The sequence below is a fragment of the Phacochoerus africanus genome, chromosome 2 (assembly GCF_016906955.1).
Source record: "Phacochoerus africanus isolate WHEZ1 chromosome 2, ROS_Pafr_v1, whole genome shotgun sequence".
Lineage (NCBI taxonomy): Eukaryota > Metazoa > Chordata > Mammalia > Artiodactyla > Suidae > Phacochoerus > Phacochoerus africanus.
This window is the reverse complement of record NC_062545.1, coordinates 121,038,827-121,064,196: the sequence shown is the minus strand read 5'-3', so window position 1 is coordinate 121,064,196 and position 25,370 is coordinate 121,038,827. Positions and strand designations below refer to the sequence as shown.

At 37.0% G+C, this 25,370-nt stretch overlaps 1 protein-coding gene across 8 annotated transcripts in view; it reads right to left on the bottom strand.

Moving 5' to 3' along the window:
* ATOSA (atos homolog A) overlaps positions 1-25,370 on the bottom strand; it is a 103,514-nt gene that overhangs the window by 9,821 nt on the left and 68,323 nt on the right. For 7 of the 8 annotated variants that reach the window (XR_007133088.1, XR_007133086.1, XR_007133087.1 and 4 more), the window contains 3 exons: positions 22,903-22,982; positions 21,778-21,886; positions 10,394-10,552 (listed from right to left, as the gene is read on the bottom strand). Coding sequence is in view for 5 of the 8 variants with exons in the window: in XM_047766312.1 (XP_047622268.1) it covers positions 10,394-10,552; positions 21,778-21,886; positions 22,903-22,982 (348 nt within the window). In the remaining 3 variants the exon portion in view is untranslated. Of the gene's footprint in view, positions 1-10,393; positions 10,553-21,342; positions 21,600-21,777; positions 21,887-22,902; positions 22,983-25,370 lie in introns of those variants that run through there. The other variant, XM_047766314.1, reaches the window with a different exon arrangement.

Here is a 25,370-nt window from a genome sequence, read left to right as displayed (position 1 = left end):
TTACTTCTTCCTTTCCAATTTGGATTCCTTTTATTTCTTTTTCGTCTCTGATTGGCATAGCTACCACTTCTAAAACTATGTTTAATAGTAGTGGCAAGAGCAGACATCCTTGTCTTGTTCCTGATCTCAGTGGGAATTCTTTCAGCTTTTCACCACTGAGAATGATGTTAGCTGTGGGTTTGTCATAGATGGCCTTTATTATGTTGAGGTAGGTTCCCTCTATGCCCAGTTTCTGAAGGGTTTTTATCAGAAATGGTGTTGGATTTTGTCAAAGGCTTTTTCTGCATCTATTGAGAGGATCATAGGGTTTTTGTTCTTCAGTTTGTTAATGTGGTGTATTACATTGATTGATTTGTGGATATTGAAGAATCCTTGCATCCCTGGGATAAATCCCACTTGATCATGATGTACAATCCTTTTAATGTATTGTTGGATTCGGTCTGCTAGTATTTTGTTGAGGATTTCTGCATCGATGTTCACCAGTGAAATTGGACTATAGTTTTCTTTCTTTTTTGTGGAGCCTTTGTCTGGTTTTGGTATGAGGGTGATGGTGGCCTCACAGAATGAGTTTGGGAGTGTTCTTTCCTCTGCAATTTTTTGGAATAGTTTCAGAAGGATAGGTATTAGCTCTTCTCTAAATGTGTGATAGAATTTGCCTGTGAAGCCATCTGGTCCTGGACTTTGGTTTGCTGGAAGTTTTTAAATCACAGTTTCAATTTCAGTACTTGTGACTGGTCTGTTGATCTTTTCTATTTTGTCTTGGTTTAATCTCATGAGTGTACTTTTCTAATAATTTGTCAATTTCTTCTAGTTTTTTCCATTTTATTGGCATACAGTTGCATGTAGTAATCTCTTATGATCCTTTGTATTTCTGTGATGTCCATTGTAACTTCTCCTTTTTCATTTCTAATTTTATTGATTTGAGCCCTCTCTCTTTTTTTTCTTGATAAGTCTGGCTAAGGGTTTATCAATTTTGTTGGTCTTTTCAAAGAACCAGTTTTTAGTTTCATTGATCTTTTCTACGGTTTTCTTCACTTGCATTTCATTTATTTCTGCTCTGATCTTCTTTTTTCTTTTTCCTTTTTAGGGCCACAACCAGGGCATATGGAGGTTCCCAGGATAGGGGTCAAATCGGAGCTACAGCTGCTGGCCTACACCAGAGCCACAGCAACGCTGGATCCGAGCCGCATCTGCAACCTACACCACAGCTCACGGCAACACCAGATCCTTAACCCACTGATCAAGGCCAGGGATCGAACCCACAACATCATGGTTTCTAGTTGGATTCATTTCCACTGTGCCACAACAGGAACTCCTCTGCTCTGATCTTTATGATTTCTTTCCTTCTGCTAACTTTGGTTCTTGTCTGTTCTTCACTTTCTAGGTGCTTTACATGTAAAGTTAGGTTGTTTATTTGAGCTTTTTCATTTTTCCTGAGGTAGGCTTGTATTGCTATAAACTTCCCTCTTAGAACTGCTTTTGCTGCATCCCATAGGTTTTGGAGTGTTGTATCTGTGTTGTTATTTGCTTCTAGGTATTTTTAAATTTCCTCTTTGATTTCTTCAGTGATCCATTGGTTGTTTAGTAGCATATTGTTTTTCTCCATGTGTTTGTACTTTTTTTGCCCTTTTTTTCTTGTAGTTGATTTCTTTCTTTTCTTTTTTTTTGTTTTTTTTGTCTTTTTGCCATTTCATGGGCCGCTCCCATGGCATATGGAGGTTCCCAGGCTAGGGGTCGAATCAGAGCTGTAGCTGCCAGCCTACGCCAGAGCCACAGCAATGCAGGATCCAAGCCGCGTCTGCAACCTATGCCACAGCTCATGGCAACGCCAGATCGTTAACCCACTGAGCAAGGCCAGGGATCGAATCTGCAACCTCATGGTTCCCAGTCAGATTCGTTAACCGCTGTGCCAAAATGGGAACTCCATCTTGTAGTATATTTCTAGTCTTATAGTATTGAGGTCGGAAAAGATGCTTGATATGATTTCAATCTTCTTAAAGTTACCAATGCTTGATTTGTGGCCCAGGATGTGATCTATCCTAGAGAATGTTCTATGTGCACTTGAGAAGAATGTGTATGTTGCTTTTGGATGGAATGTCCTATAAATATCTATTAAGTCCATCTGGTCTAGTGCATCATTTAGGGCCTATGTTTCCTTGCTAATTTTCTGTCTGGATGATCTGTCCACTGCTGTGAGTGGGGTGTTATTAAAGTCGATTTCTGTGTTTTTGTCTATTTCTCCTTTTAAGGTTGTTAGCATTTGCCTTATATATTGGGATGACCCTATGTTGGGTGCATATATATTTACAATTGTTCTATCTTCTTCTTGGATTGATCTTTTGATAATTATGTAATGTCCTTTCTTGTCTCTTAAAATATTCTTTATTTTGGGAGTTCCCATTGTGGCTCAGTGGTTAACGAATCCGACTAATAACCATGAGGTTGTGGTTCGATCCCTGGCCTTGCTCAGTGGGTTAAGGATCCAGCGTTGCTGTGAGCTGTGGTGTAGGTTGCAGATGCGGCTTGGATCCCGTGTTGCTGTGGCTCTGGTTTAGGCCGACAGCTATGGCTCCAATTTGACCCCTAGCCTGGGAACCTCCAATATGCCATGGGAGCAGCCCAAGAAATGGCAAAAAGACAAAAAAAAAAATTCTTTACTTTAAGGTCTATTTTGTGTGATATGTGTATTGCTTTTGATTCCTATTTGTTTTGATTCTTGTTTCCTGTTTTGATTCCTAATTTCTGTTTCTTTTGATTCCTGTTTGCATAGAATATTTTCTTCCATCCTCTCACTTTCGATTTGTGTGTGTCCCTATAAGTGAAGCAGGTCTCTTGAAGACAGCATATACATGGATCTTGTTTTTTGTTTCCATTCAGCCAGTCTGTGTCTTTTGGTTGGGGCATTTAATCCATTTACATTTATGGTAATTATTGACATGTATGTTCTTATTGCCATTTTATTAACTATTTTGGGTTTGTTTTTGTTGCTCTTTTTTCTTACCTTCTTCTCCTGTTCTCTCCTCTTCTGGTTTGATGACTATCTTTAGTGTTGTATTTCAGTTGATTTTTCCTATTTGTTTGTGTATCAGTCGCAGATTTTTAGTTTGCAGTTACTCTGAAGTTTTGATATAGGAGTCTATATATATGTATGAGATTGTTTTAAGTTGTTGGTCTCTTAATTGCAAGTGCATCTCCAGTGTCCTGCATTTGTACCTTCCTCTTCTCACGATTCCTGATTTTGGTGGCCTATTTGCGTGTGGATGATTTCCTACCTTTACTGTATATATACCTTTACTGGTGAGCCTTGTCATTTGTGGTATTCTTGTTTCCAGTTGCTGCCTTTTCTTTTCTGCCTACAGAAATTCTTTTAGTATTTGCTGTAGAGCTGGTTTAATGTTGCTGAATTCTCTTAGCTTTTGCTTATCTGTGAAGCTTTTGATTTCTCCTTCAAATCTGATTGAGAACCTTGCTGGGTAAAGGAATCTTGGTTGAAGGTTTTTTTCCTTTCATCATGTTAAGTATATAATGCCACTCCCTTCTGGCCTGCAGAGTTTCTGCTGAAAAATTTGCCAATAACCTTATCGGGGTTCCCTTGTATGTCATTTGTTTCTTTTCCCTAGCTGCTTTCAGTATTTTCCCTTTTTCTTTAACTTTGGTCAGTTTGATTAATACGTGTCTCAGGGTGTTCGTCCCTGGGTTTATTTTATATAGTACTCATTGTGCTTCCTGGATTTGAGTGAGTGGTTCCCTTCCCATGTTAGGGAAGTTTTTGGCTATTATCTCTTTGAATATTTTTTCTGTCCCCTTCTCTCTCTTTTCTCCTTCTGACACCCCTATAGTATGGATGTAGTTGCGTTTAACACTGTCTCAGAGTTCTCTGAGACTGTCTTCTTTCTTTTCAATTTTTTTTCTCTTTTCTGTTTCGCATCCATGATTTCACTAGTCTGTCCTCCACCTCGCTTATTTGTTCTTCTGCCTCCTGTATTCTGCTATTGGTTGCTTCTAATGAAGTTTTTATTTCAGTTATTGTACTTTGCATCTCTGCTTGCTTGAGTTTTAAATCTTGTATTTCTTTGCTCAATGTTTGCTGTAAATTATCTATCTTTGCCTCCAGTTTATTTTCAGTGTCTTGCATCATCTTCAGCATCATTAGTTTGAAGTCTTTTTCCTGGAGGCTGATAATCTCTAGATAACTTAGCTGTTTCTCTGTGGTTTTTCTTTCTCCCTTATCTGAGTTATAGTTCTCTGTCTTTTCATTTTTATAGGGTTTTGGTGTGGTATCCTTTTTGCAGACAATATAGCTGCACCCTCTCTTACCTCTGGTGTCTTGCCCCCTTGTGGCTGAGGTTGGTAGGAAAGCTTGCTATAAGCTTCCTGATGGGAGGGACTGGTGCCTGGTCACTGGTAAGTGGGGCTGATTCCTCTTCCTCTGGTGGATGGGGCTTTGGGTCTGGGTGAGATTAGAGGTGGCTGTGTGCCTGGGGGTTCTTTAGGTAGCCTGTTTACTGATAGGTGGGGCTGTGATCCCATCAGGTTTATTGTTTGGCCTGGGGCTTCTCAGTGCTGATGGGTGGGGCCAGGTTTTCCCACAATGGCCACCTCTAGAGGAACATACACTGATAAGTATTCCCAAGACCTTTGCCTACAATGTCTTTCCCCCACAATGAGTCACAGTCACCCAGTGTTTTCCTAGGAGATCATCCAAGAACTGCAGTCAGTTCCAATCCAAATTCCTATGGAAGGCCCCACTGGCCTTCAATGCCAGATGCTTCGGGGCCTCTTCCTCCCAATGGCAGATCCCTAGGCATGGGCACCCAATGTGGAGCTCAGGTCTCTCACTCCTATAGGTGAGTCCCTGTGACACAGTCACTTTTCAGTCTGTGGGCTGCCCACCCAGCAGGTATGGGGTTGCCTACATCGTGTAATTGCCCCTCCTACCTCTTGATGTGGCTTCCTCTATGTCTTCTGGAGCAGGATCTTTTTGAAAGTTTCCAGTCCATTTGGCTGAAGGCTGTTCAGCATTTGGTTGTAATTTTGTTTTTTTTTATGAGAGAAGGTGAGCTCCCTCCAGTTCTTCTATTCTTGGCCATCTTAATTCCATCTCCAGATGACTGGTTTATTATGGACAGATATTAAAAGGATTTGAACCAAGAGCCAGATGAAAAGATACACAAGGCAAGGTCCTGAACAAAGGAACTTCTGTCAGGGATTTGGAGTCTGGAACCCAGGACAGTGGCACATGGAGGCATTCTGCTTCACCCACCTGGAAGCTCTATAAAACCCTTTCCTTTGGAATTTTATGAAGGCTTCATGACACAGGTATAGTTGATTAAATCCTAGGCATTGGCAAGTCCTGAATTTTTTAATTAAAAAAATTTTTTGTTTTCGGCTATGTTTGTGGCATGTGGAAGTTCCTGGGCCAGTGACTGAACTCTCGCCAAAGCTGTAACCAGAGCCATAGCAATGACAATGCCAGATCCTTAACCCACTGAGCCACAAGGGAATGTTCAAGTTAGGAATTTTAAAAAGAGGTTGGGAATATATTTAGAGTTTTATTAGTATTAATGAACTTATTGTTATTTTAATAATTTCATCATTTTAATTGGTTGGCATATTAATATTTCTACTGAGAAAGTTATTATATTTAACATAAAGAAGAAAAACACATTTCCTTCTGGCATTTTAGGATGGAATAGGAGGATTAAGATGAACTAAATTTGGCCAAACTCTTATACAAAAACTTCTCAAATATGCATATAGCTAAGTAAAACTGAAGGAGGTATATCTTTTTTTTTTTGGCTGCACTTGTGACATGCCTAAGTTCTGGGGCCAGGGATTGAACCTCCACCATGGCTGTGATCCAAGCTACAGCAGCAACACCACCACCAGATTCTTTAACACATTGTACCACTAAGGGGATTCTGAAAGAGGTTTATCTTAATTTGATCAATTACACACAGGAGAAAATATACGGTGTTGTTAATATGATCATAACACAAGACATACCATGAATTTGCCACCAGCAAATTTGCTTTTGACCTTTTTGCCTGGTTCCACCATGCGACAGTTTCTAAACTGTGAAATGTTGTCATATATAACATTTGGACAACATTTTTACCTTTGACATCTGATTGGATAGAGCTATTATATGGCTTTGAGCTAATCTTAAAGGAATTATTTAATGAAAAGCCCTTTACTATCTCTGTACCATAAAAACAGAATTCTCTGTGCTAAAATTTTACATTTGTGTGTCATTTGTAAAATTTGTTTTGAGAGATCCCAAAGTTATTAGAGTAACATATGGGAGTTTGGTGTGTCTCAGCTCCAGTGGTCTGTATTATCAAAATATCAAGTCCTTTCTTTTTATCGGGGCGGGGGGGGGGGGTCACATGCCTATGGAAGTTCCCGGGCCAAGGATTGAACTCATGCCACAGCAGTGTCCTGGGCTGTTACAGTGACAATGCTGGATCCTTACCCCACTGCACCACACGGGAACTCCATTCAGTCCTTTGAAAATAGACAAAACTACCAAAATATAAGTAAGATTCCCTAAAAAACAAGATTAGTTTTATTAATTTACAGTAGGAAAGATATATGGTCTAAAATTTGTACTGGGTCATCTGCAAAGGGAATCCATTCCTAATGAGTAAAAATAAATTACATATTTTTTATGCATGGAAAATTTATTAAAGAATGTTAGAAAAAAGTAAGTAAGATATTCTTAAGGGGTTGATGACCTGATTTAAACTCCTCAGTTTTTATTCAAAATCTGTGACCATTTGTGTGTATATTCTGGAGACAGAGTGGTAAATCCTTTATTTCTTAATCCTTCATTTTTTAGATTCACCGAACCTTAAGGATTAATGTTATTTGCTATTTTAAATCATAGTTCAAATTACCTCTTGTGGAGTTCCTATGTGGCTTAGCAGAAACAAATCTGACTAGCATCCATGAGGATTCAGGTTTGATCCCTGGCCTCACTCAGTGGGTTAAGGATCCAGCATTGCCATGAGCTGTGGTGTAGGTCGCAGACATGGCTCTGACCTGGCACTGCTGTGGCTGTGGTGTAGGCCAGCAGCTACAGCTACTGATTCGACCCCTAGCCTGAGAAACTCCATATGCTGCGGGTATGGCCCTAAAAAGAAAAAAAAAAAGAAAAAAAAATTACCTCTTGCTCATGAATTTCATTCAAACATATTTTTTGAGCTGACTTTCAACCAATTCACTCTTTTATCTTATTTCTAACTTAAATTACTGGTCATCAGGGACTCTGGTATACCAATGACAGATTACATTATTTTAGACCTTATCTTCCCATTCCTGTGTCAACAGAATGTGTGAAACTGATGAGAATTCTTGATGTCCTAGTAAAGCAAAATGTGCATTTTCATAGCTATATTCTAATATTGTAAGCATTCTAGTATGACACACATTTTTTTTCTGACAATGAGCTTATCTCAATGATATTTTCCATTTTATTAATTATCCAAAATATCAGTTATTTTTTTCAAAATTATTCTGAATCAAAAAGTCTACAAATAATAACTCACACAACTCAACAGGAAAAAAACAAACAACCCAATTGGAAAATGGGCAAAAGACTTAAATATACATTTCTCCAAAGAAGTACAAATGGCCAATAGGCACAAGAAAAAATGTTTACCATCATTAATTATTAGAGAAATGCAAATCAGAAGTATAATTAGGTATCGTCTCACATCAGTCAGAATGGCCATTATTAAAAAGTCTACAAATAAAAAATGCCAGAGAGGATGTGGAGGAAAGGAAACCCTCCTACACTACTAGTGGGAATGTAACTTGGTGCAACAACTATGGAGAATAGTATGGATATTCCTTAAAAACTTAAATTTGGAACTGCCATATGATCTAGCAATCCCCCCCACTCTGGGCAATATATGTGGAGAAAACCATAATCTGAAAAGATACATGCATCCCAATATTCACTGTAGCACCATTTCCAATAGCCAAGACATGGAAGCGACCTAAATGTCCATCAACAGAGGAATGGACGAAGAAGATGTGGTACATGTATACAATGGTTATAACCATAAAAAAGGAAATAACCCCATTTGGAGCAACATGGATGGACCTAGAAATTATCATACTAAGTGAAGTAAGTCAGATAAAGAAAGACAAATATCATATAATATCACTTATATGTGGGATCTAACTTTTTAAAATGATACAAAAGAACTTATTTATAAAACAGAAACAAACTCACAGATTTCAAAATCAAACTTATGGTTACCAAAGGGGAGACTGTGGGGCAAGAGAGAGGGATAAATTGGGAGGATAGGATTAAAACATACAAACTACTATATATAAAATAGATAACTAAAAGGGACCTACTGTATAGCACAGGGAGGTTTAGTCAATGTTCTGTAACAACCTATATGTAAAAAAAGAATGAATATACGTATATGTGTAACTGATTCACTTTGCTGTATATCTGATACTAATACAATGCTGTACATCAACTATATTCCAGTAAAATTAAAAAGAAAGAAAGAAAGAAAGAAACTAGGGCAAAGTAACTTGTAGTTTTACCATCCAGAGAAAAATGATGTTAACAATCTTGTATATTTTTTCTCTCTCTCTTCCTTATAAATTCATATATATAGCCATACCTATATCTGTACACATATTACCACAATATGTCACATTTAGGTATAATTTCAATAAGTAAAAATATTTGTTGCTTTGTTCCCTTGGCAATAAATATTTTTCTATATTCTGGAGGCACTAAAAAATTTTTACTGGAAAGCGGTAAATGAATACCAAATGGTACATATGATAACTGGGCAGATTTATAAGAATTGGGTCTCTTTTTTATAATAACCATTGTTATGCATCTTATGATTATGACTCACAAATGTAAATATTATTGAGAAAACCGAATAAATGATTACACACTACTATACTTTTGCTTTCAAAGTATGAAACACTGATGCTTGACTAAAATTTTCACTTTTTTTTCCTGTTTAGGGTCGCACCCATGGCATACAGAGGTTCCCAGGCTAGGGGATGAATCAGAGCTACAGCTGCCAGCCTACACCAAAGCCACAGCAATGTGGGATCTGAGCCGCGTCTGCGACCTACACCACAGCTCATGGCAACACCGGATTCTTAACCCACTGAATGAGGCCAGGGATCAAACCCATATCCTCATGGATACTAGTTGGGTTTGTTAACCACTGATCCATGACAGGAACTCCAAATTTTCACTCTTAGAATAAAGTAAGTCTAAATAACCTTCCTTGAACAAATTAGGCCAATAATGAGTGGTCTATATTTAGGTCCCTAAAAAACTATAACTACTCTGTTGTTTCTCAGTTACACAGAATTCATGCAGCACTGGTGGTATAGTGGTGAGCATAGCTGCCTTCTAATTATGTAGAATTCCCTTTTCATAGCTATTATAAATAACCACAATAACAAAAAAATGTTACTAATGCCCTTGAAAACCTAGACAGTAGGAAAGGGATATCAGAAAAGGATTGGGCAGGTGATAAGCTAGGAAATTCAAGTAGCAAGACCACAGCTGTACATTTCTATGCTTACTGCAATTTGTATTTCTCAAAGTAAGAAGTAACATAAAAACCCAGATCTGACTCCATATCTGATAGCATCACTGCAAACTTCTTCCAGACTTGCACTGCTAGCCACTTGACTTTCAGAAAAGGGCTGATGGTAATCATATACCAGAACTTGGTGTCATTTTTGCAGCTGTAGGCTTAATTTACCCTCAAATCCACTGAGATAAAAAATGGAAAAGGTAAAATTATAGGATCTTAAGGCTCAAAACTGTGCTGTTATTCCCCTTTGCTATTTTACTCTCTACTAAAACATTAGCATGGAGTCAGAAATAGTGAGTATTCTAAAGAAACCAAGGATTGGAAAAAGAATGGTCCAAAGATAAGCCAAACAGGAGAAAGGGGGTGAAAGGGCCTCACAGATGCCTTAGATCACCATATCTTTACTTGAACTCTACTGAGAGGACGACCATAGTGAAGGCAACACAGGTACACTAGAGTATATACTAAGCACTTGAGAACTGTGTCAACTCAGCAAGATATGGAATTACAGTGTCACTAACCAAACTTTTATCGTTTTTTAAAATTACACAAAATAGGTAAATTCTCAAAATCATCTTCAAATGAGATAGGGGACGTGTGTCATTACAGCTTTCTCAGAAAAAGTTGTGAGGTGATCTTTTGCTATTTTAGTCTCTTAATCAGCCTTCAATTCTCTTAGGAAATGCTTTGTGTTTTCAATCATTGCACCAGAGCAGTACTAAATCTCTTTAAATGTGAAGGCATTTGTCATTTAGTTGGTTGATTTCAGCAGAAAAAGACAATTTAAAAATACTTGCCATATAAGGAGAGGGAGCATTATCATCAGAAACACTGTAGAATGACACTTCAACTGGAAGAGTCAAATGAGTGGGGCAGAAAACACCACTTGCCCCTACCTCGGCAGTAAAACCATCAACAATGCCGAGAGGATCTAAACGATAGTTCAAGACAGATTCCTGGAAGACAAAATAAAAGAATTTTTAAGAAATAAAATTTGAAAGAGAACATAATTCTTCCTATTTAAAGAAATATATTACTGTGCTTTCTGGACTAGAAAAGTGGTTGTGCCCTTGCCATGCTCTCACATTCTGAATGTTTATTTGACCTGAAATTAACCCCCTCCCACCTCAATCATTTATCACCCTAAAAAATTTGGCCTCCTCACTATAAACACTGACAGTAAACTATCCTTGAACTTCACCATTACTTAGGCCTAATTGTTTAATTTGTTTTTCTTTCTTTTTCTTTTCTTTTTTTTTTTAGGGCTGCACCTGTGGCAAATGGAAGTTCTCAGGCTAGGGATCAAATTGCAGCTACAGCCTTTGCCACAGCCACAGCAACATGGGATCCAAGCCATGTCTACAACCTACACCACAGGTCATGGCATGGTGGATCCTTAATCCACTGAGTAAGGCCAGGGATCAAACCTGAAACCTCTTGGATATTAGCTGGATTCATTAACCCCAAGCCACAACAGGAACTCTTAATTTGCCATTCTTATCTCTGTAAAGAAAAATATGCTTGACCAAAGCAATAATTTTCTTTTTTCTTACAGAGTATATTCCTGGTGCTAGCCACAGAGAAGCAGCTGAAAACTTGATAACATGGCATCTAAAGAAATTCCATCAAAAGAGAATGCCAAGTACTTACAAAGCAGAGGGCCCCAAATAAGTTGAAACCAAACAGGCCCACACCAAGACATATTATAATAAAAATGGTAAAAGTTAAAGAGAAGATTCTAAAGGCAGCAAGAGAAAGGCAAAGTGTTAATTATAAGGGAACCCCAATGAGGCTATCAGCTGATTTCTCTAAAATGACACTATAGGCCAGAAGGGAGTCGGCAAGATATATTTAAACCGCTGAAAAGAAAAAATCTGCAACCTAGAATATTCTATCCAGCAAGAATATCATTTAAAGTAGAAGGGGAAAGAAAGAATTTCTCTAACAAACAAAAGCTGAAAGAGTACAGCAATACAAAACCCATTCTAAAAGAAATACTGAAAAGGCTTCTCTAAGGTTAAAAAAAAAAAAAAAAAAAAAAAGGAAGAACTAGGATGGAGGAAATCACAGCTGGAAAGCAGTCATTTAAATAAGCCAGCATACAGATCCAAACATGAAGATGTTAATTAAAAAAAAAAAAGACATCAAAATCATACAATGTGGGTAAGGAAATAAGAAAAAATAGATGCTTTTTTTTATCTTAATGATGCGTTTGAGCCTATGTGATTATCAGGCTAAAGTAGGCAGATATAGGAAGGTATGAATATACTTAGAAAACAGGGCAACCACAAATAAAAACTGAACATTACATTCACAAAAACTGAAAGGAAAAATACTCAAGTATAAAATAAATGGAAACCATCCAACCAAAAAAAGAAAAGAGAAACATAAGTCAACTGGAAAACAAGGCTTAAAATGGCAATAAATAAATATCTATCAATAATCACCTTAAATGTCAGTGGACTGAATGCTCCAATCCAAAGACACAGAGTGGCAGATTGGATAAAAAAGCAAAAACCTTCAATCTGCTGCCTACAAGAAACTCAAGATCAAAGGATACATATAGATTGAAAGTGAGAGGATAGGAAAAGATATTTCCTGCCAATGGACCAGACAGGAAAGCAGGAGTAGCAATACTCATATCAGACAAAAAAGATGTTAAAATGAAGGCCATAAAGAAAGACAAAGAAGGACACTATTTCATGGTTAAAGGATCCATTCAAGAAGAGGATATTACAAAAGTCAATATCTATGCCCCTAATATAGGAGCACCCAGATACCTGCAACAAATACTAACAGACATAAAAGGAGAAATTGATGGGAACACAATCATAGTAGGAGACGACATCAACGGACAGATCCTCTAGACAGAAAATTAATAAAGCAACAGAGATCCTAAAGGAAACAACAGAAAAGTTGGACTTAATAGACATTTTCAGGACATTACAACCAAAAAAATCAGAATACACATTCTTCTCAAGTGCACATGGAACATTCTCAAGAATTGATTACATATTGGGGCACAAAGCTAACCTCAACAAATTTAAGTATAGAAATTATCTCAAGTGGAGTTCCCATCATGGCGCAGTGGTTAACGAATCCGACTAGGAACCACGAGGTTGCGGGTTCAATCCCTGGCCTTGCTCAGTGGGTTAAGGATCCGGCGTTGCCATGAGCTGTGGTGTAGGTTACAGAAGTGGCTCGGATCCCATGTTGCTGTGGCTCTGGTGCAGGCCAGTGGCTACATCTCCGATTCGACCCCTAGCCTGGAAACCTCCATATGCTGCGGGAGCAGCCAGCCCAAGAAATGGCAAAAAGACAAAAAAAAAACAAAAACAAAAAACAACAAAAAAAAACAAAGACGGAGTTCCCGTCATGGCGCAGTGGTTGACGAATCTGACTAGGAACCATGAGGTTGCGGGTTCCGTCCCTGCACTTGCTCAGTGGGTTAATGATCCGGCGTTGCCGTGAGCTGTGGTGTAAGTTGCAGACGCGGCTCGGATCCCACGTTGCTGTGGCTGTGGCTCTGGCGTAGGCCAGAGGCTACAGCTCCGATCTGACCCCTAGCCTGGGAACCTCCATATGCCGCAGGAGTGGCCCAAGAAATAGCAAAAAGACAAAAAATTAAAAAAAAAAAAACAAAGAAATTATCTCTAGTATCTTCTATGACCACAATGGCATAAAACTAGAAATCAACCACAGGAAAAGAAATGAGAAAAAACCTACTACATGGAGACTAAACAACATGCTACTAAAAAACCAATGGGTCAATGAGGAAATCAAAAGGGAAATTTAAAAATACCTGGAGACAAATGATAATGAAGACACAAAGACTCAAAATCCATGGGATGCCGCAAAAACAGTGCTCAGAAGGAAGTTCACAGCAATACAGGCCTTTCTCAAAAAAGAAGAAAAATCTAAAATCAACAACTTAACCCACCACCTAAATGAATTAGAAAAAGAAAAACAAAAAAACCCTAAAGTCAGCAGAAGGAAGGAAATCATAAAGGTCAAAGAGGAAATCAATGAAATAGAAAGTCAAAAAAGAAGAGAAAAAAAATCAATAAAACCAAGAGCTGGTTCTTTGAAAAGGTAAACAAAATTGACAAACGTCTGGCTAGATTCACCAAGTAGAGGAGAGAAAAAACCCAAATAAACAAAATAAGAAATGAAAAAGGAGAAATCACAATGGATACTACAGAAACACAAAAAACCATATGAGAATACTATAAACAATTATATGCCAATAAATTTGACAACCTAGAAGAAATGGACAAATAACTTTCTAGAGACTTACAGCCTGCCAAAACTGAATCAAGAACAAACAGATCAACTGAACAGACCCATCACTAGAAATGAAATTGAACATGTCATAAAAACACTCCCTACAAATAAAAGTCCAGGGCCAGCTGGCTTCACAGTGAATTCTACCAAACATACAAAGAGGAAATTATACCCGTCTTCCTTAAACTTTTCCAAAAGGTTGAAGGAGGAATACTCCCAAAAAACATTCTATGATGTCACCATCACCCTAATTCCAAAACCAGACAAAGATACCACCAAAAAAGAAAACTATAGGCCAATATCTTTGATGAATCTATATTCATCACAAAAATTCTCAGCAAAATTTTAGCCATCTGAATCCAACAACATATCAAAAAGATCACACACCACAATCAGGTGGGATTCATCCCAGGTGCACAAGGATGGTTCAACATACGCAAATCAATCAATGTCATACACCATTTACAAAAGTCAAAAACCACATGATCATGTCAAAAGATGCAGAAAAAGCATTTGACAAAGTCCAACATCCATTCATGATCAAAACACTTACCAAAGTGGGTATAGAAAGAACATTCCTTAACATAATTAAAGCCATTTATGACAAACTCACAGCAAATACAATATTCAATAGAGAAAAGCTGAAAGCCTTCCCACTAAAATCTGGAACAAGACAGGGATGCCCACTCTCACCACTGTTATTCAACGTAACAGTGTAGTCCTAGCCACAGCAATTAGATAAACAAAAGAAATAAAAGGCATCCAAATAGGAAGAGGTAAAACTGTCACTGTATGCAGATGACATGATACTATATATAGAAAACCCTAAAGACTCAACCCCAAAATTACTTCATCTGATCAACAAATTCAGCAAAGTAGCAGGATATAAGATTAACATTCAGAAATCAGTCACATTTCTGTATACTGACAATGAAATATTAGAAAACGAATAAAAAAATACAATACCTTTTAAAATTGCACCCCCAAAAATCAAATACCTGGGAATACATCTGACCAAGGAAGTAAAGGACTTATATGCTGAGAACTAATAAGGAAATTAAAGAAGATGTAAAGAAATGGAAAGATACTCCATGCTCCTGGGGTGGAAAAATTAATATTGTAAAAACGGCCATACTACCCAAAGCAATCTACACATTCAATGCAATCCCTATCAAATTACCCATAACATTTTTCACAGAACTAGAACAAACAATCCAAAAACTTATATGGAACTACAAAAGACCCAAAATTGCCAAAGCAATTCTGAGGAACAAAAACCAAGCAGGAGACATAATTCTCCCAGACTTCAGGCAATATTACAAAGCCACAGTCATCAAGACAGTGTGGTACTGGTACCAAAACAGACAGACAGACCAATGGAACAGAAGAGAGAACCCAGAAATAAACCCAGACACCTATGGTCAATTAATCTTGGACAAAGGAGGCAAGAACATAAAATGTGAAAAAGACAGTCTTTTCAGCAAATACCTCTAGGAAACCTGGACAGCTGCGTGTAAATCAATGAAACTAGAACACACCCTCACACCATGCACAAAAATAAACTCAAAATGGCTGAAAGACTTAAATATAAGACAAGACATCATCAAACTCCTGGAAGAGAACATAGGCAAATCATTCTATGACATCAACCTTATGAATATTTTCTCAGGTCAGTCTCCCAAAGCAATAGCAATAAAAGCCAAAATAAACCCATGGGACCTAATCAAACTGAAAAGATTTTGCACAACGAAGGAAACTAAAAAGAAAACAAAAAGACATCTTACAGAATTGGAAAATATAGTTTCAACTGACAAGGGCTTAATCTCTAGAATATGTAAGCAACTTAGACAACTCAACAGCAAAAAAGCCAACAACCCAATTGAAAAACAGGCAAAAGACCTGAACAGACATTTTTCCAAGGAAGATGTACAGATGGCTGTTTACAAGCACATGAAAAAATGCTCAACATTCCTGATTATTAGAGAAATGTAAATCAAAACTACCACAAGATACCACCTCACACCAGTCAGAATGGCCATTATTAGTAAGTCCACAAATAACAAATGCTGGAGGGGGTGTGGAGGAAAGGGAAGCCTCCTGCACTGTTGGTAGGCATGCAAGCTGGTGCAACCACTATGGAGAACAGTATGGTGATACCTTAGAAATCTATACATAGAACTACCATGTGACCCAGCAATCCCACTCTTGGGCATATATCCGGACAAAACTTTCCTTGAAAAAGACACATGCACCCGCATGTTCATTGCAGCACTCTTCACAATAGCCAAGACATGGAAACAACCCAAATGTCCATCAACAGATGACTGGATTCGGCAGATGTGGTATATATACACAATGGAATACTACTCAGCCATAAAAAATAATGCCATCTGCAGCAACATGGATGGAACTAGAGATTTTCATACTGAGTGAAGTAAGTCAGAAAGAGAAAGACAAATACCACATGATATCACTTATATCTGGAATCTAATATAGGGCACAAATGAACCTTTCCACAGAAAAGAAAATCATGGACTTGGAGAACAGACTTGTGGTTGCCAAGGGGGAAGGGGAGAGAGTGGGGTAGATTGGGAGCTTGGGGTTAATGGATGCAAACTATTGCCTTTGGAATGGATTAGCAATGAGATCCTGCTGTATAGCACTGGGAACTATGTCTAGTCACTTATGATGGAGCATGATAATGTGAGAAAATAGAATGTATACATATATGTGTAACTGGGTCACCATGCTGTACAGTCAAAAAAAATTGTATTGGGGAAATAATTTAAAAAATAATATTAAAAAAATGAAAAACAATTGCTTCTTAAAAATTGTTATGTGACATGTTTTGCTATTCAGTGTAATTTAAAAACAATACATACACATTGGGAAAAAGCTTAAAATACATAAATAGAAGCTGTTTATCCATCTCTCCCATGCTCACTTGCTGAGATGATCACGTTTAATAATTTAGTGTTTATCTGTTCAGGTATGAGAAATATGTTAAACCTTTCACAAGCTCTTTTTTATGTACATATATCAGCACATATATGCCTATATCATAAAATGTGAGTAGCATTCCTTTGATTCAGTAATTCTTTGAAAAGGAACACTCTAAGTCTTCATAAACCTAAATTTGAAAGTGACATAGGCAATTCTCAAACCCCATTGTCTAAAAGATAAGATCAAGAAACCTATGTCACAACCAACCTTCTGTATCTCTCTCCTACCCTGCAATCAATCCAGCCTATATCCTGCTGATGTGCCCCCTCTGTTTCACAGCCTCAGCTCTCTAGCCCAATACCACTATCCCGGTTCACATTCCTACAAGCTTTTCTCTGAACAAATGCAACACCTTCTAATTAGTTATTTCATCTCTAATGGTACTGAATAAATAAGAAAAATATCCTAAATATGTATGAAATTTTTATAGAAAGAGCACATACAAAAATGCTTATGGGGGGAGTTCCCGTCGTGGCGCAGTGGTTAACAAATCCGACCAGGAACCATGAGGTTGCGGGTTCGGTCCCTGCCCTTGCTCAGTGGGTTAGTGATCCGGCGTTGCCATGAGCTGTGGTGTAGGTTGCAGACGCGGCTTGGATCCTGCATTGCTGTGGCTCTGGCGTAGGCCGGTGGCTACAGCTCCGATTCAACCCCTAGCCTGGGAACCTCCATATGCCGCGGGAGTGGCCCGAGAAATAGCAACAACAACAATAACAACAACAACAACAAAAAGACCAAAAAAAAAATGCTTATGGGTAAGGCCAATGACCCATATTAGTGTCTGACATTATTCAGATTTTTATGACTTTAAAATAATATACTAGCATGCATGCTAGGCCTTATTCAGTGCAAAAATGATAAAGGAAATAAAAGGCATACAAATTACAAAGGAATAAAACTGTCCCAATTTGTAGATAATATGGCAATCTACGTACAAAATCCCCCCTGCCAAATCAATAAAATTAATAAGCAAGTTCAGCAAGGTCATAAGTGATTACATATGTTTATACACATATTTACACATGTACATATGTGTGTGTGTGTATATACACACATACACATTCATATAAAATCACTTATATTTTAATATGTACAAATGAAGAACTGGGAATTAAATTTTTTAAGTATAATTTATATTATCAGAAAACATGAAATAGTTAGATATAAATCTACATAAATACGCCCAATATCTGTATTCTAGAAAATATGAAACACTGATGAAAGAAATCAAAGAACAGCTAAATAAATAGCTAAATATGATGTTCATATATCAAAAGATTTAATATTCTTAGGATGTAATTTTTTGACAAATTGATCTATATCAGTGCAATCCAAACAAAATTTCAGCAGGCTGTTTTGTAGAAACAGACAAGCTAATTCTAAAATTTATATAAGGAAGAAAGGCACTAGAATAGTTAAAGCAATTCTGAGAAACAACAATATGTTAGAGGACTCACATTACCTGATGTTAAGACTAAAATAACTGGACATTCATATAAAAATGAACTTGACTGTACACTTCATATCATATATAAAAATTAACTCAAAATATATTATAGATCTAAATTTTAAAGCTAAAACAACAAAACTTCTAGAAGAAATACAGACAAAAATTTTTGCGACCTTAGGTTAGGCCACTGGTTCTCAACAATGGGAATATGTCAAAATTAAAGACATTTCTGGTTGCTACAACTTGGGGGGTTGCTACTAGAGTGGGTGGGGGCAAAGATTTTGTTAAACATATTTCAATTTACAAGACATATTCCATAACAAAGTATTATCCTTATCAAATGTCAAGAGTGCCAAGGTTGAGAAGCCTTGGGTTAGGCAAAGATTTTTTAGATATAACATCAAAATCAAGGTTAATAAAATAATTTGGATATCAACAAAGTTAAAATCTTTTGTTCTTCAAGGAGTACTGTAATAGGAGTTCTCATGTGGCTCAGTGGGTTAAGAATCTGAGTAGTATCCATGAGGATGCAACTTTGATCCCTGGCCTCACTCAGTGAGTAAAGGATCTGGTGTTGCCATAAGCTGTGGTGTAGGTCACAGATGTGGCTCAGATTCAGAGTTGCTGCGGCTGTGGTGAAGTATGGCAGCTGCAGCTCCAATTAGACCCGTAGCCTGGGAACTTCCATATGCCACAGGTGCAGCCCTAAAAAGAAAAAAAGAAAAGAAAAAGAAAAAAAAGTACTGTAATAAAATTGTAAATCTAAGTTCAGATTTGGAAAAAATATTTGGAAAATATATGTGCTTATTTGGGAATGCAAAGCTAAAAGAAAAAATACAGAAAAGAGGCTCTTGAGTATTAGTATTTTAGTATTAGTTATCTAGAAAAACTCAAATTAAAGCCACAATACGATAACACTGCAAACCAACTAGAACATCTGAAATTTAAAAGATGGATCATTGCAAACACTGGAAAAGATCTGGGGGGACTAGAACTCTCAAACCACTACTAATAGAAATTAAAAATAGCATAACTACTTTGGACAGCAGTTTAGCAGCTTCTTAAAAAAGTTAAACATACACCTACCATGCTACCCCAGCAAAATGAAAACTTATGTCCACACAAAAATTCATACAGAGATATTCATGGCAGCTTTATTTGTAATAGCCAAAACCTGGAAATGACCAAGTTTTCTAGAATCAGGTCAATGAGTAAACAAACTGAATAGCCATATAATGACAATAAAGAGAAATGAATTTTTGATGAACAGAACAACATGGATAATCTCGAAATAATGATGGTGATTGAATGAAATCCCAAACCCTAAAGAGTCAATACCAAGTGACTCTATCTATATAAAATTCTAGAAAGTTGGAGCTATTTTATTATAGTGATAGTAATCACTCGGATTCCCTCATGTGGTAAAAATAACCCATTTTGAATGGTTGTGAGTATTGTGCTGGACTGAACTGATAGAAGAAAAATCACAGGTCAGGTGAGATAAATGGATGAGGACAAGGTTTATGTAGTAGAAAACTCTAAATGGTAGCAAGAAAAGTTAATAACTAGCCACAGAAATCAGATAGACAGCCTTCTACTTGGGTGTTACTCAGGGTCAATGTGTTTTTATACTAAAGCCCCACCTGAAGCCCCACAAATAATGCCAAAACATTACAATTCTCATTAACAGCATTACATGATAAAGGCTTTGCCCTGTTTCATAAAACAAAACCAAAGGGTCAGTTTAGTAATTCAAGTCTATCATCTTTCCCTTTTTTTATTGCCATGGAGGGTCAAATTCACTTAGTAGAATAAATATATTTTGCCATTTACTGTTGAAAGATCAGATTTATTATAAATTAAAGAGGATCTGTGGGTTAAACAGTCTCAACTTTATTGAATTTTTCTACTTAAATCACCTAACAATGTATGCATATCTGCACAAACAGAATCCTGTGAAAAGAACAGTGTACTGATCTTTTAAGCGTCTTTCCTTTCTTGAAGTTTTCACATATCAGCCATTCAAACACCTCTTTTACTTGCTGTAAATTTTCTTGTAATACAAAAGCAGCAGAGCACCTGACCCTCATAATGGTCTTATGCAATTTTAAAATCAATGACAAAGAATAGAGTTCAACATCTCTAAACCTTGAAAGTGACCTGGAGAAGAGATCAAACTTACCATAAAATATTTTTATTTCCACTAAAACTTTGAAAGATAAGCCTCAAAATTAAAATACTGTTTTAAATAAAACATACTGTTAATATATCAAACCACCACAAGACCAGTAAAGCTATTTAAATTAAAAATACAAATTTTTAGGAGTTCCCATTGTGGCTCAGTGGAAATGATGAATAGCATCCATGAGGATACAGGTTCTATCCCTGGCCTCGATCAGTGGGTTAGGATCCAGTGTTGCCATGAGCTGTGGTATAGGTTGCAGACATGGCTCGAATCTTGCATTGCTACAGCTGTGGTGTAGGCCAGGGGTGACAGCTGATTTGACTCCTACCCTGGGAACCTCCATATGCTGCAAGTGCAACCCTAAAAAGACAAAAAACAAACAAAAAAACCCCACAGATTTTTAATTATTTTCCTTTAAAAAACTCACCCATTAGAATAACTTCTAAAATGTTATTTACAGGAGTTCCTATAGTGGTTCAGCAAGTTAAGAACACAAGTAGTATCCATGAGGGTGTGGGTTTGATCACTGGCCTCACTCAGTGGGTTAAGGATACAGCATTGCTGTGAGCTGTAGAGCAGGTTGAAAATGCAGCTGGGATCTAGTGTTATTATAGCTGTGGCATAGGCCAGTGGCTACGGCTCCTCCAATTCAACCCCTAGCTTGAGAACTTCCATATGCTGTGGGTGTGGCCCTAAAAAGACAAAACAAAACAAAGTCATTTACAGGCTCATGCTTAAAATGATTATTTTCTAATTAAAGACATCTAAACCCCCGATATACTTGATCCTAAGTAGAATATTCATATTAAATAAAGCAGAACATGTTTCAGAGACCTTTAATCACTTTATTTTTTACAAAATAATCTTATTAAATTTAGATTTACAGAGAAGTTGCAAATACAGCACTCCATCATCCTTCCTGGGCCCCAAAGTCAGTTTTACCAGTTAAGGAGGTATGGCCAAGTCTATCTTCCAGCTAGAGTAATGGATAGCTCCATTACCTGATTTCACCTAAGTCCTCCATCTTCTCCTCCAGCTACCCAATTCAAAGATGTCACTGCCAACAATACTCCCAATTTCACTTCTCATGAAAAGGAAAGGGAAAGGGAAAGGAAAGGAAAGGAAAGAAAAGAAGGTGATTTCAAGGCTTTAGAAAAATACAGTCCATTTATTTCCTTTTCACAAGCAAATGACATATATGACACCATGGGTCTGGGTTAAGAAACTTCAACTCTTAAAATAGTTTCAAAAAACATTACCTCAAAATTTCCTAAGAGACTAAGACTTGTTATAGGTGGAGCACTAGAACTCAGAAGTGGTTTTTCATGAATATCTGGATCATCTTCAATGTTTAAACATGGTCGAGAACTGTTTTTAAAAAAAGAACAAATCAGCAAATAGAAACATTAACTATAATATTTTTTAGTTTACTTTTGTACAAAATTAAATTAAGAGGATCTGATCAATTTAACTTAAACTACCATAATAAAAAATTAATGTAACCAAATTTCAAGACATGAAATATCTAGCTTTAAATTCCTGATTAGATTTTGTAAACTTTGTTATACTTAATAAAGAATATATCAGGGTTTCCTTTCACGGTGCAGTAGAAATGAATCCAACTAGGAACCATGAGGTTTCAGGTTCGATCCCTGGCTTTGCTCAGTGAGTTAAGGATTCGGTGTTGCCGTGAACTGTGGTGTAAATCGCAGATGCGGCTCGGATCTGGTGTGGCTGTGGCTGTGGCTGTGGCTGTGGCGTAGGCCAGAAGCTACAGCTCTGAATGGACCCCTAGCGTGGGAACCTCCATAGGCCACGAGTGCAGCCCTAGAAAGACAAAAAGACAAAAAAAAAATCTATGTATATATATAGATATATATACATATCTGTATATATATATCTATATCTCCTAGGTTTCAAGGTGGGATTTATAACATATTACATAGTGGCATCCACCGGAAATACATAATACTATAGCGCAGTCTTCTATATCAATCTTCGCTTTCAGTTAAAAATTACAATACAAAGGCAAAATTATGTGACTAAAGACCATAATGAGAGTATTATTTGTCAACCTGGAACAAATTGCCAAAGCCTTTTTGCAAAGGAGGAGGTGAATGACCAGAAATATACAAACCCACTTAAATATTAAAAACCATTGTAAATGTTTGCCTATCATCATGACCATTATATAGTAGCTACTCATCATTTTAATTTCTCATTACTCATCCTTAGTAACTATGCTTGTGAAATCACATTAAAATGATAAACTGAAAAATTAGATTCCTAAAAAATTTTAATTTTCAGAGTCAGTATCATTTATTGTGAAAGGCCAGAATTTGGTATAATACTTTCTTATACACAAATGAATTTTAAGAAAATACCTTTTAGATGATAAGCTTTTCAGATGTAGTAATGAAGAATCCAGATCAAAGCAACCTGACTGTGTCTTTCTTTGAGGAACCTAGGGTTAAAATAATTTTTTCTCTTGAAAAAAAATTTTAAAAACAATAAATTCTTTCTTGAATTGATAGAACAATTTTCAAATGAAAGCATATCTTAAAAAAATAAAATTTCTCCCCTAACAGCTGCTTAAAATCATGCTCTTTATTACATATTGTCCCATGTGCTCATTTTATTAACTGGTTTGGAAAAAAGAATGTTTAATTAAACCACCTTTACTTGGTTTATTTTTTAAGAACCAGAACCAGTTTTTTTCCTAAATCTTACATGGACTCATAATAAATAATATAAGACTTTTACTTTGTTACCTTAAGTACTTCTGTATGGGGGGTAGGAATGAATGATTTAGTTTTACAATAAAAAGGGGAAAAAAGAATTAAATGGTAATGGGAACATGGGGTCCTGACAATTCTGCTGTTCCTTTACCCATCCCTACCCCCAGTGCAGATTTTTAAGAACCCTGGCTGGGGCTTCATAGAGAACAGGCTTGAAAAATACCACTCTGGATTTTCAACCACTATTGTATATCAGATTACACTTAAAACAAACCACAAACTAGCTCAAAATATCCTAAAAATGAAAGACCTAAGTCTAAATTAAAGGTCAAATCATACAAAACACACAAGTGAGACAGATTTGTTTATAAAATTATCATTACATTTGGTCTAATTTGTGACTAAGAAACATATGATATTGAAAGTCTAAACAATCGCAATAATTTTTGAGAGTTGTACAAATACACCACACTATATTTTGTAGTCAGAATTTAGTATGAAATTTTCAATCCAATTTCTCATGTCTTCACTTCTACAAAGTTTTCCTTCCTTCCTTCCTCCCTCTCTTTCTTTGCCACAGAAAAGAAATATAGAACTTCTGGAATATAGAAGTTCTCAGGCCAGGGATCAGATCAGAGCTGGGGCTGCAAGCTAGACCTCAGGTGCAGCAACACTGGATCCCTTAAAATACTGCAGTGGGCTGAGGATTGAACTTGAGCCCCTACAGTGACCTGAGCCACTGCAGTTAATTCTTAACTCACTGTGCCAGCAGGAACTCCAACTTTCATTTCTTCTAGTATTACATTTTCCTTATTCTGTTCAGTCTTCCTTTTGGAATTTCTACAAAGCTTATATTGAACATCTTATTTTATCCTTCAGGGTTCTTTCATATTTTACCATCTATCTTCCCTTCTGTACTTTAGGTGCTTTCTTTTCCTTTTTTGTTTTTTTTTTTTTTTGTTGTTGTTTTCGTTTTAGGGCCACACCTGCAGCATATGGAAGTTCCCAGGCCAGGGGTCAAATTGGAGCTACAGCTACCAGCCTACACCACAGCCACAGCAATGCAGGCTCTGAGCTGCATCTGCGGCCTACACCAGAGTTCACTGGCAACGCTGGATTCTCCACCCACAGAGCGAGGCCAGGGATCAAACCCACATCCTCATGGATACTAGTCAGATTCGTTTCCAATGAGCCACAACAGGAACGGCTAGGTCCTTTCTTAGTATGTGGCTATCCATTGATTAGTTCTCTCTTCAGCTGACTCCAGCCCACCATTTAATCTATCTGTATGTGTATGTGCATGTGCATGTACACTTCATTACATTTTTTACAATTATAATTTCTACTTTTCCAATTCACGTAGTCTCTCATCTTAATTCCCTATCTTTATCTTCATTTATCTCTTGGAACATTTTAAACAGAATTATTTTTTATTTTTCTTTGAAATTGTTCTGATAACAGGATTCCTAAATATGAATTCTCCCACTTGCTCTTGCTGATTCTTTTAAGGTGCTTTGTAATTTTAATTCCTCTGAGATCATCTTTGGTAAGGGTTATCTTGCTTGAAAATAAATCCTTGGTGCCATGGGTTATAGAGTGGTATAGTTTTCATGTTTCCTTATCGACAGCACAAATGCAGAACCCCTACCCATGGGTGGCTTTGAGGTTTCTTTTCCCACCTACTCTGTACCTCCCAGTTGCACCCTTAAGTAAATAGGTGATTTTTTCCCCTCCTCTTTCATTTCTAGAATGGCAGTCCTCCCCTATTTCTGGCTTTATGGAGTTTGGTTTTAGGTCCCAGCTATGATCAGTGTAGCCCTGACTCCTGTTCCAGTGGGGGCATTAAACCCTAGCATTATATTAGGTTTAGATATCCTAGAAGGCTGTAATTTGCCCCAAGTTAGTATTTGGAGATTTATCTTTCTTGCTTTTACACTACATTATGTATTTAGAAGTTGTGTTATGTTTTATCCAAGACTCCCATTTTTGGGAAGGAAGAAGGGTCTTCTTGTATCAATTCAGTCCACCATACTGAACAGAAAAGTCTGTAGGGCTTTTTATATCAGCCTGATGCTGATTAGTTTTTTCCTGATCACTTGGGCATTTTGAAAGCA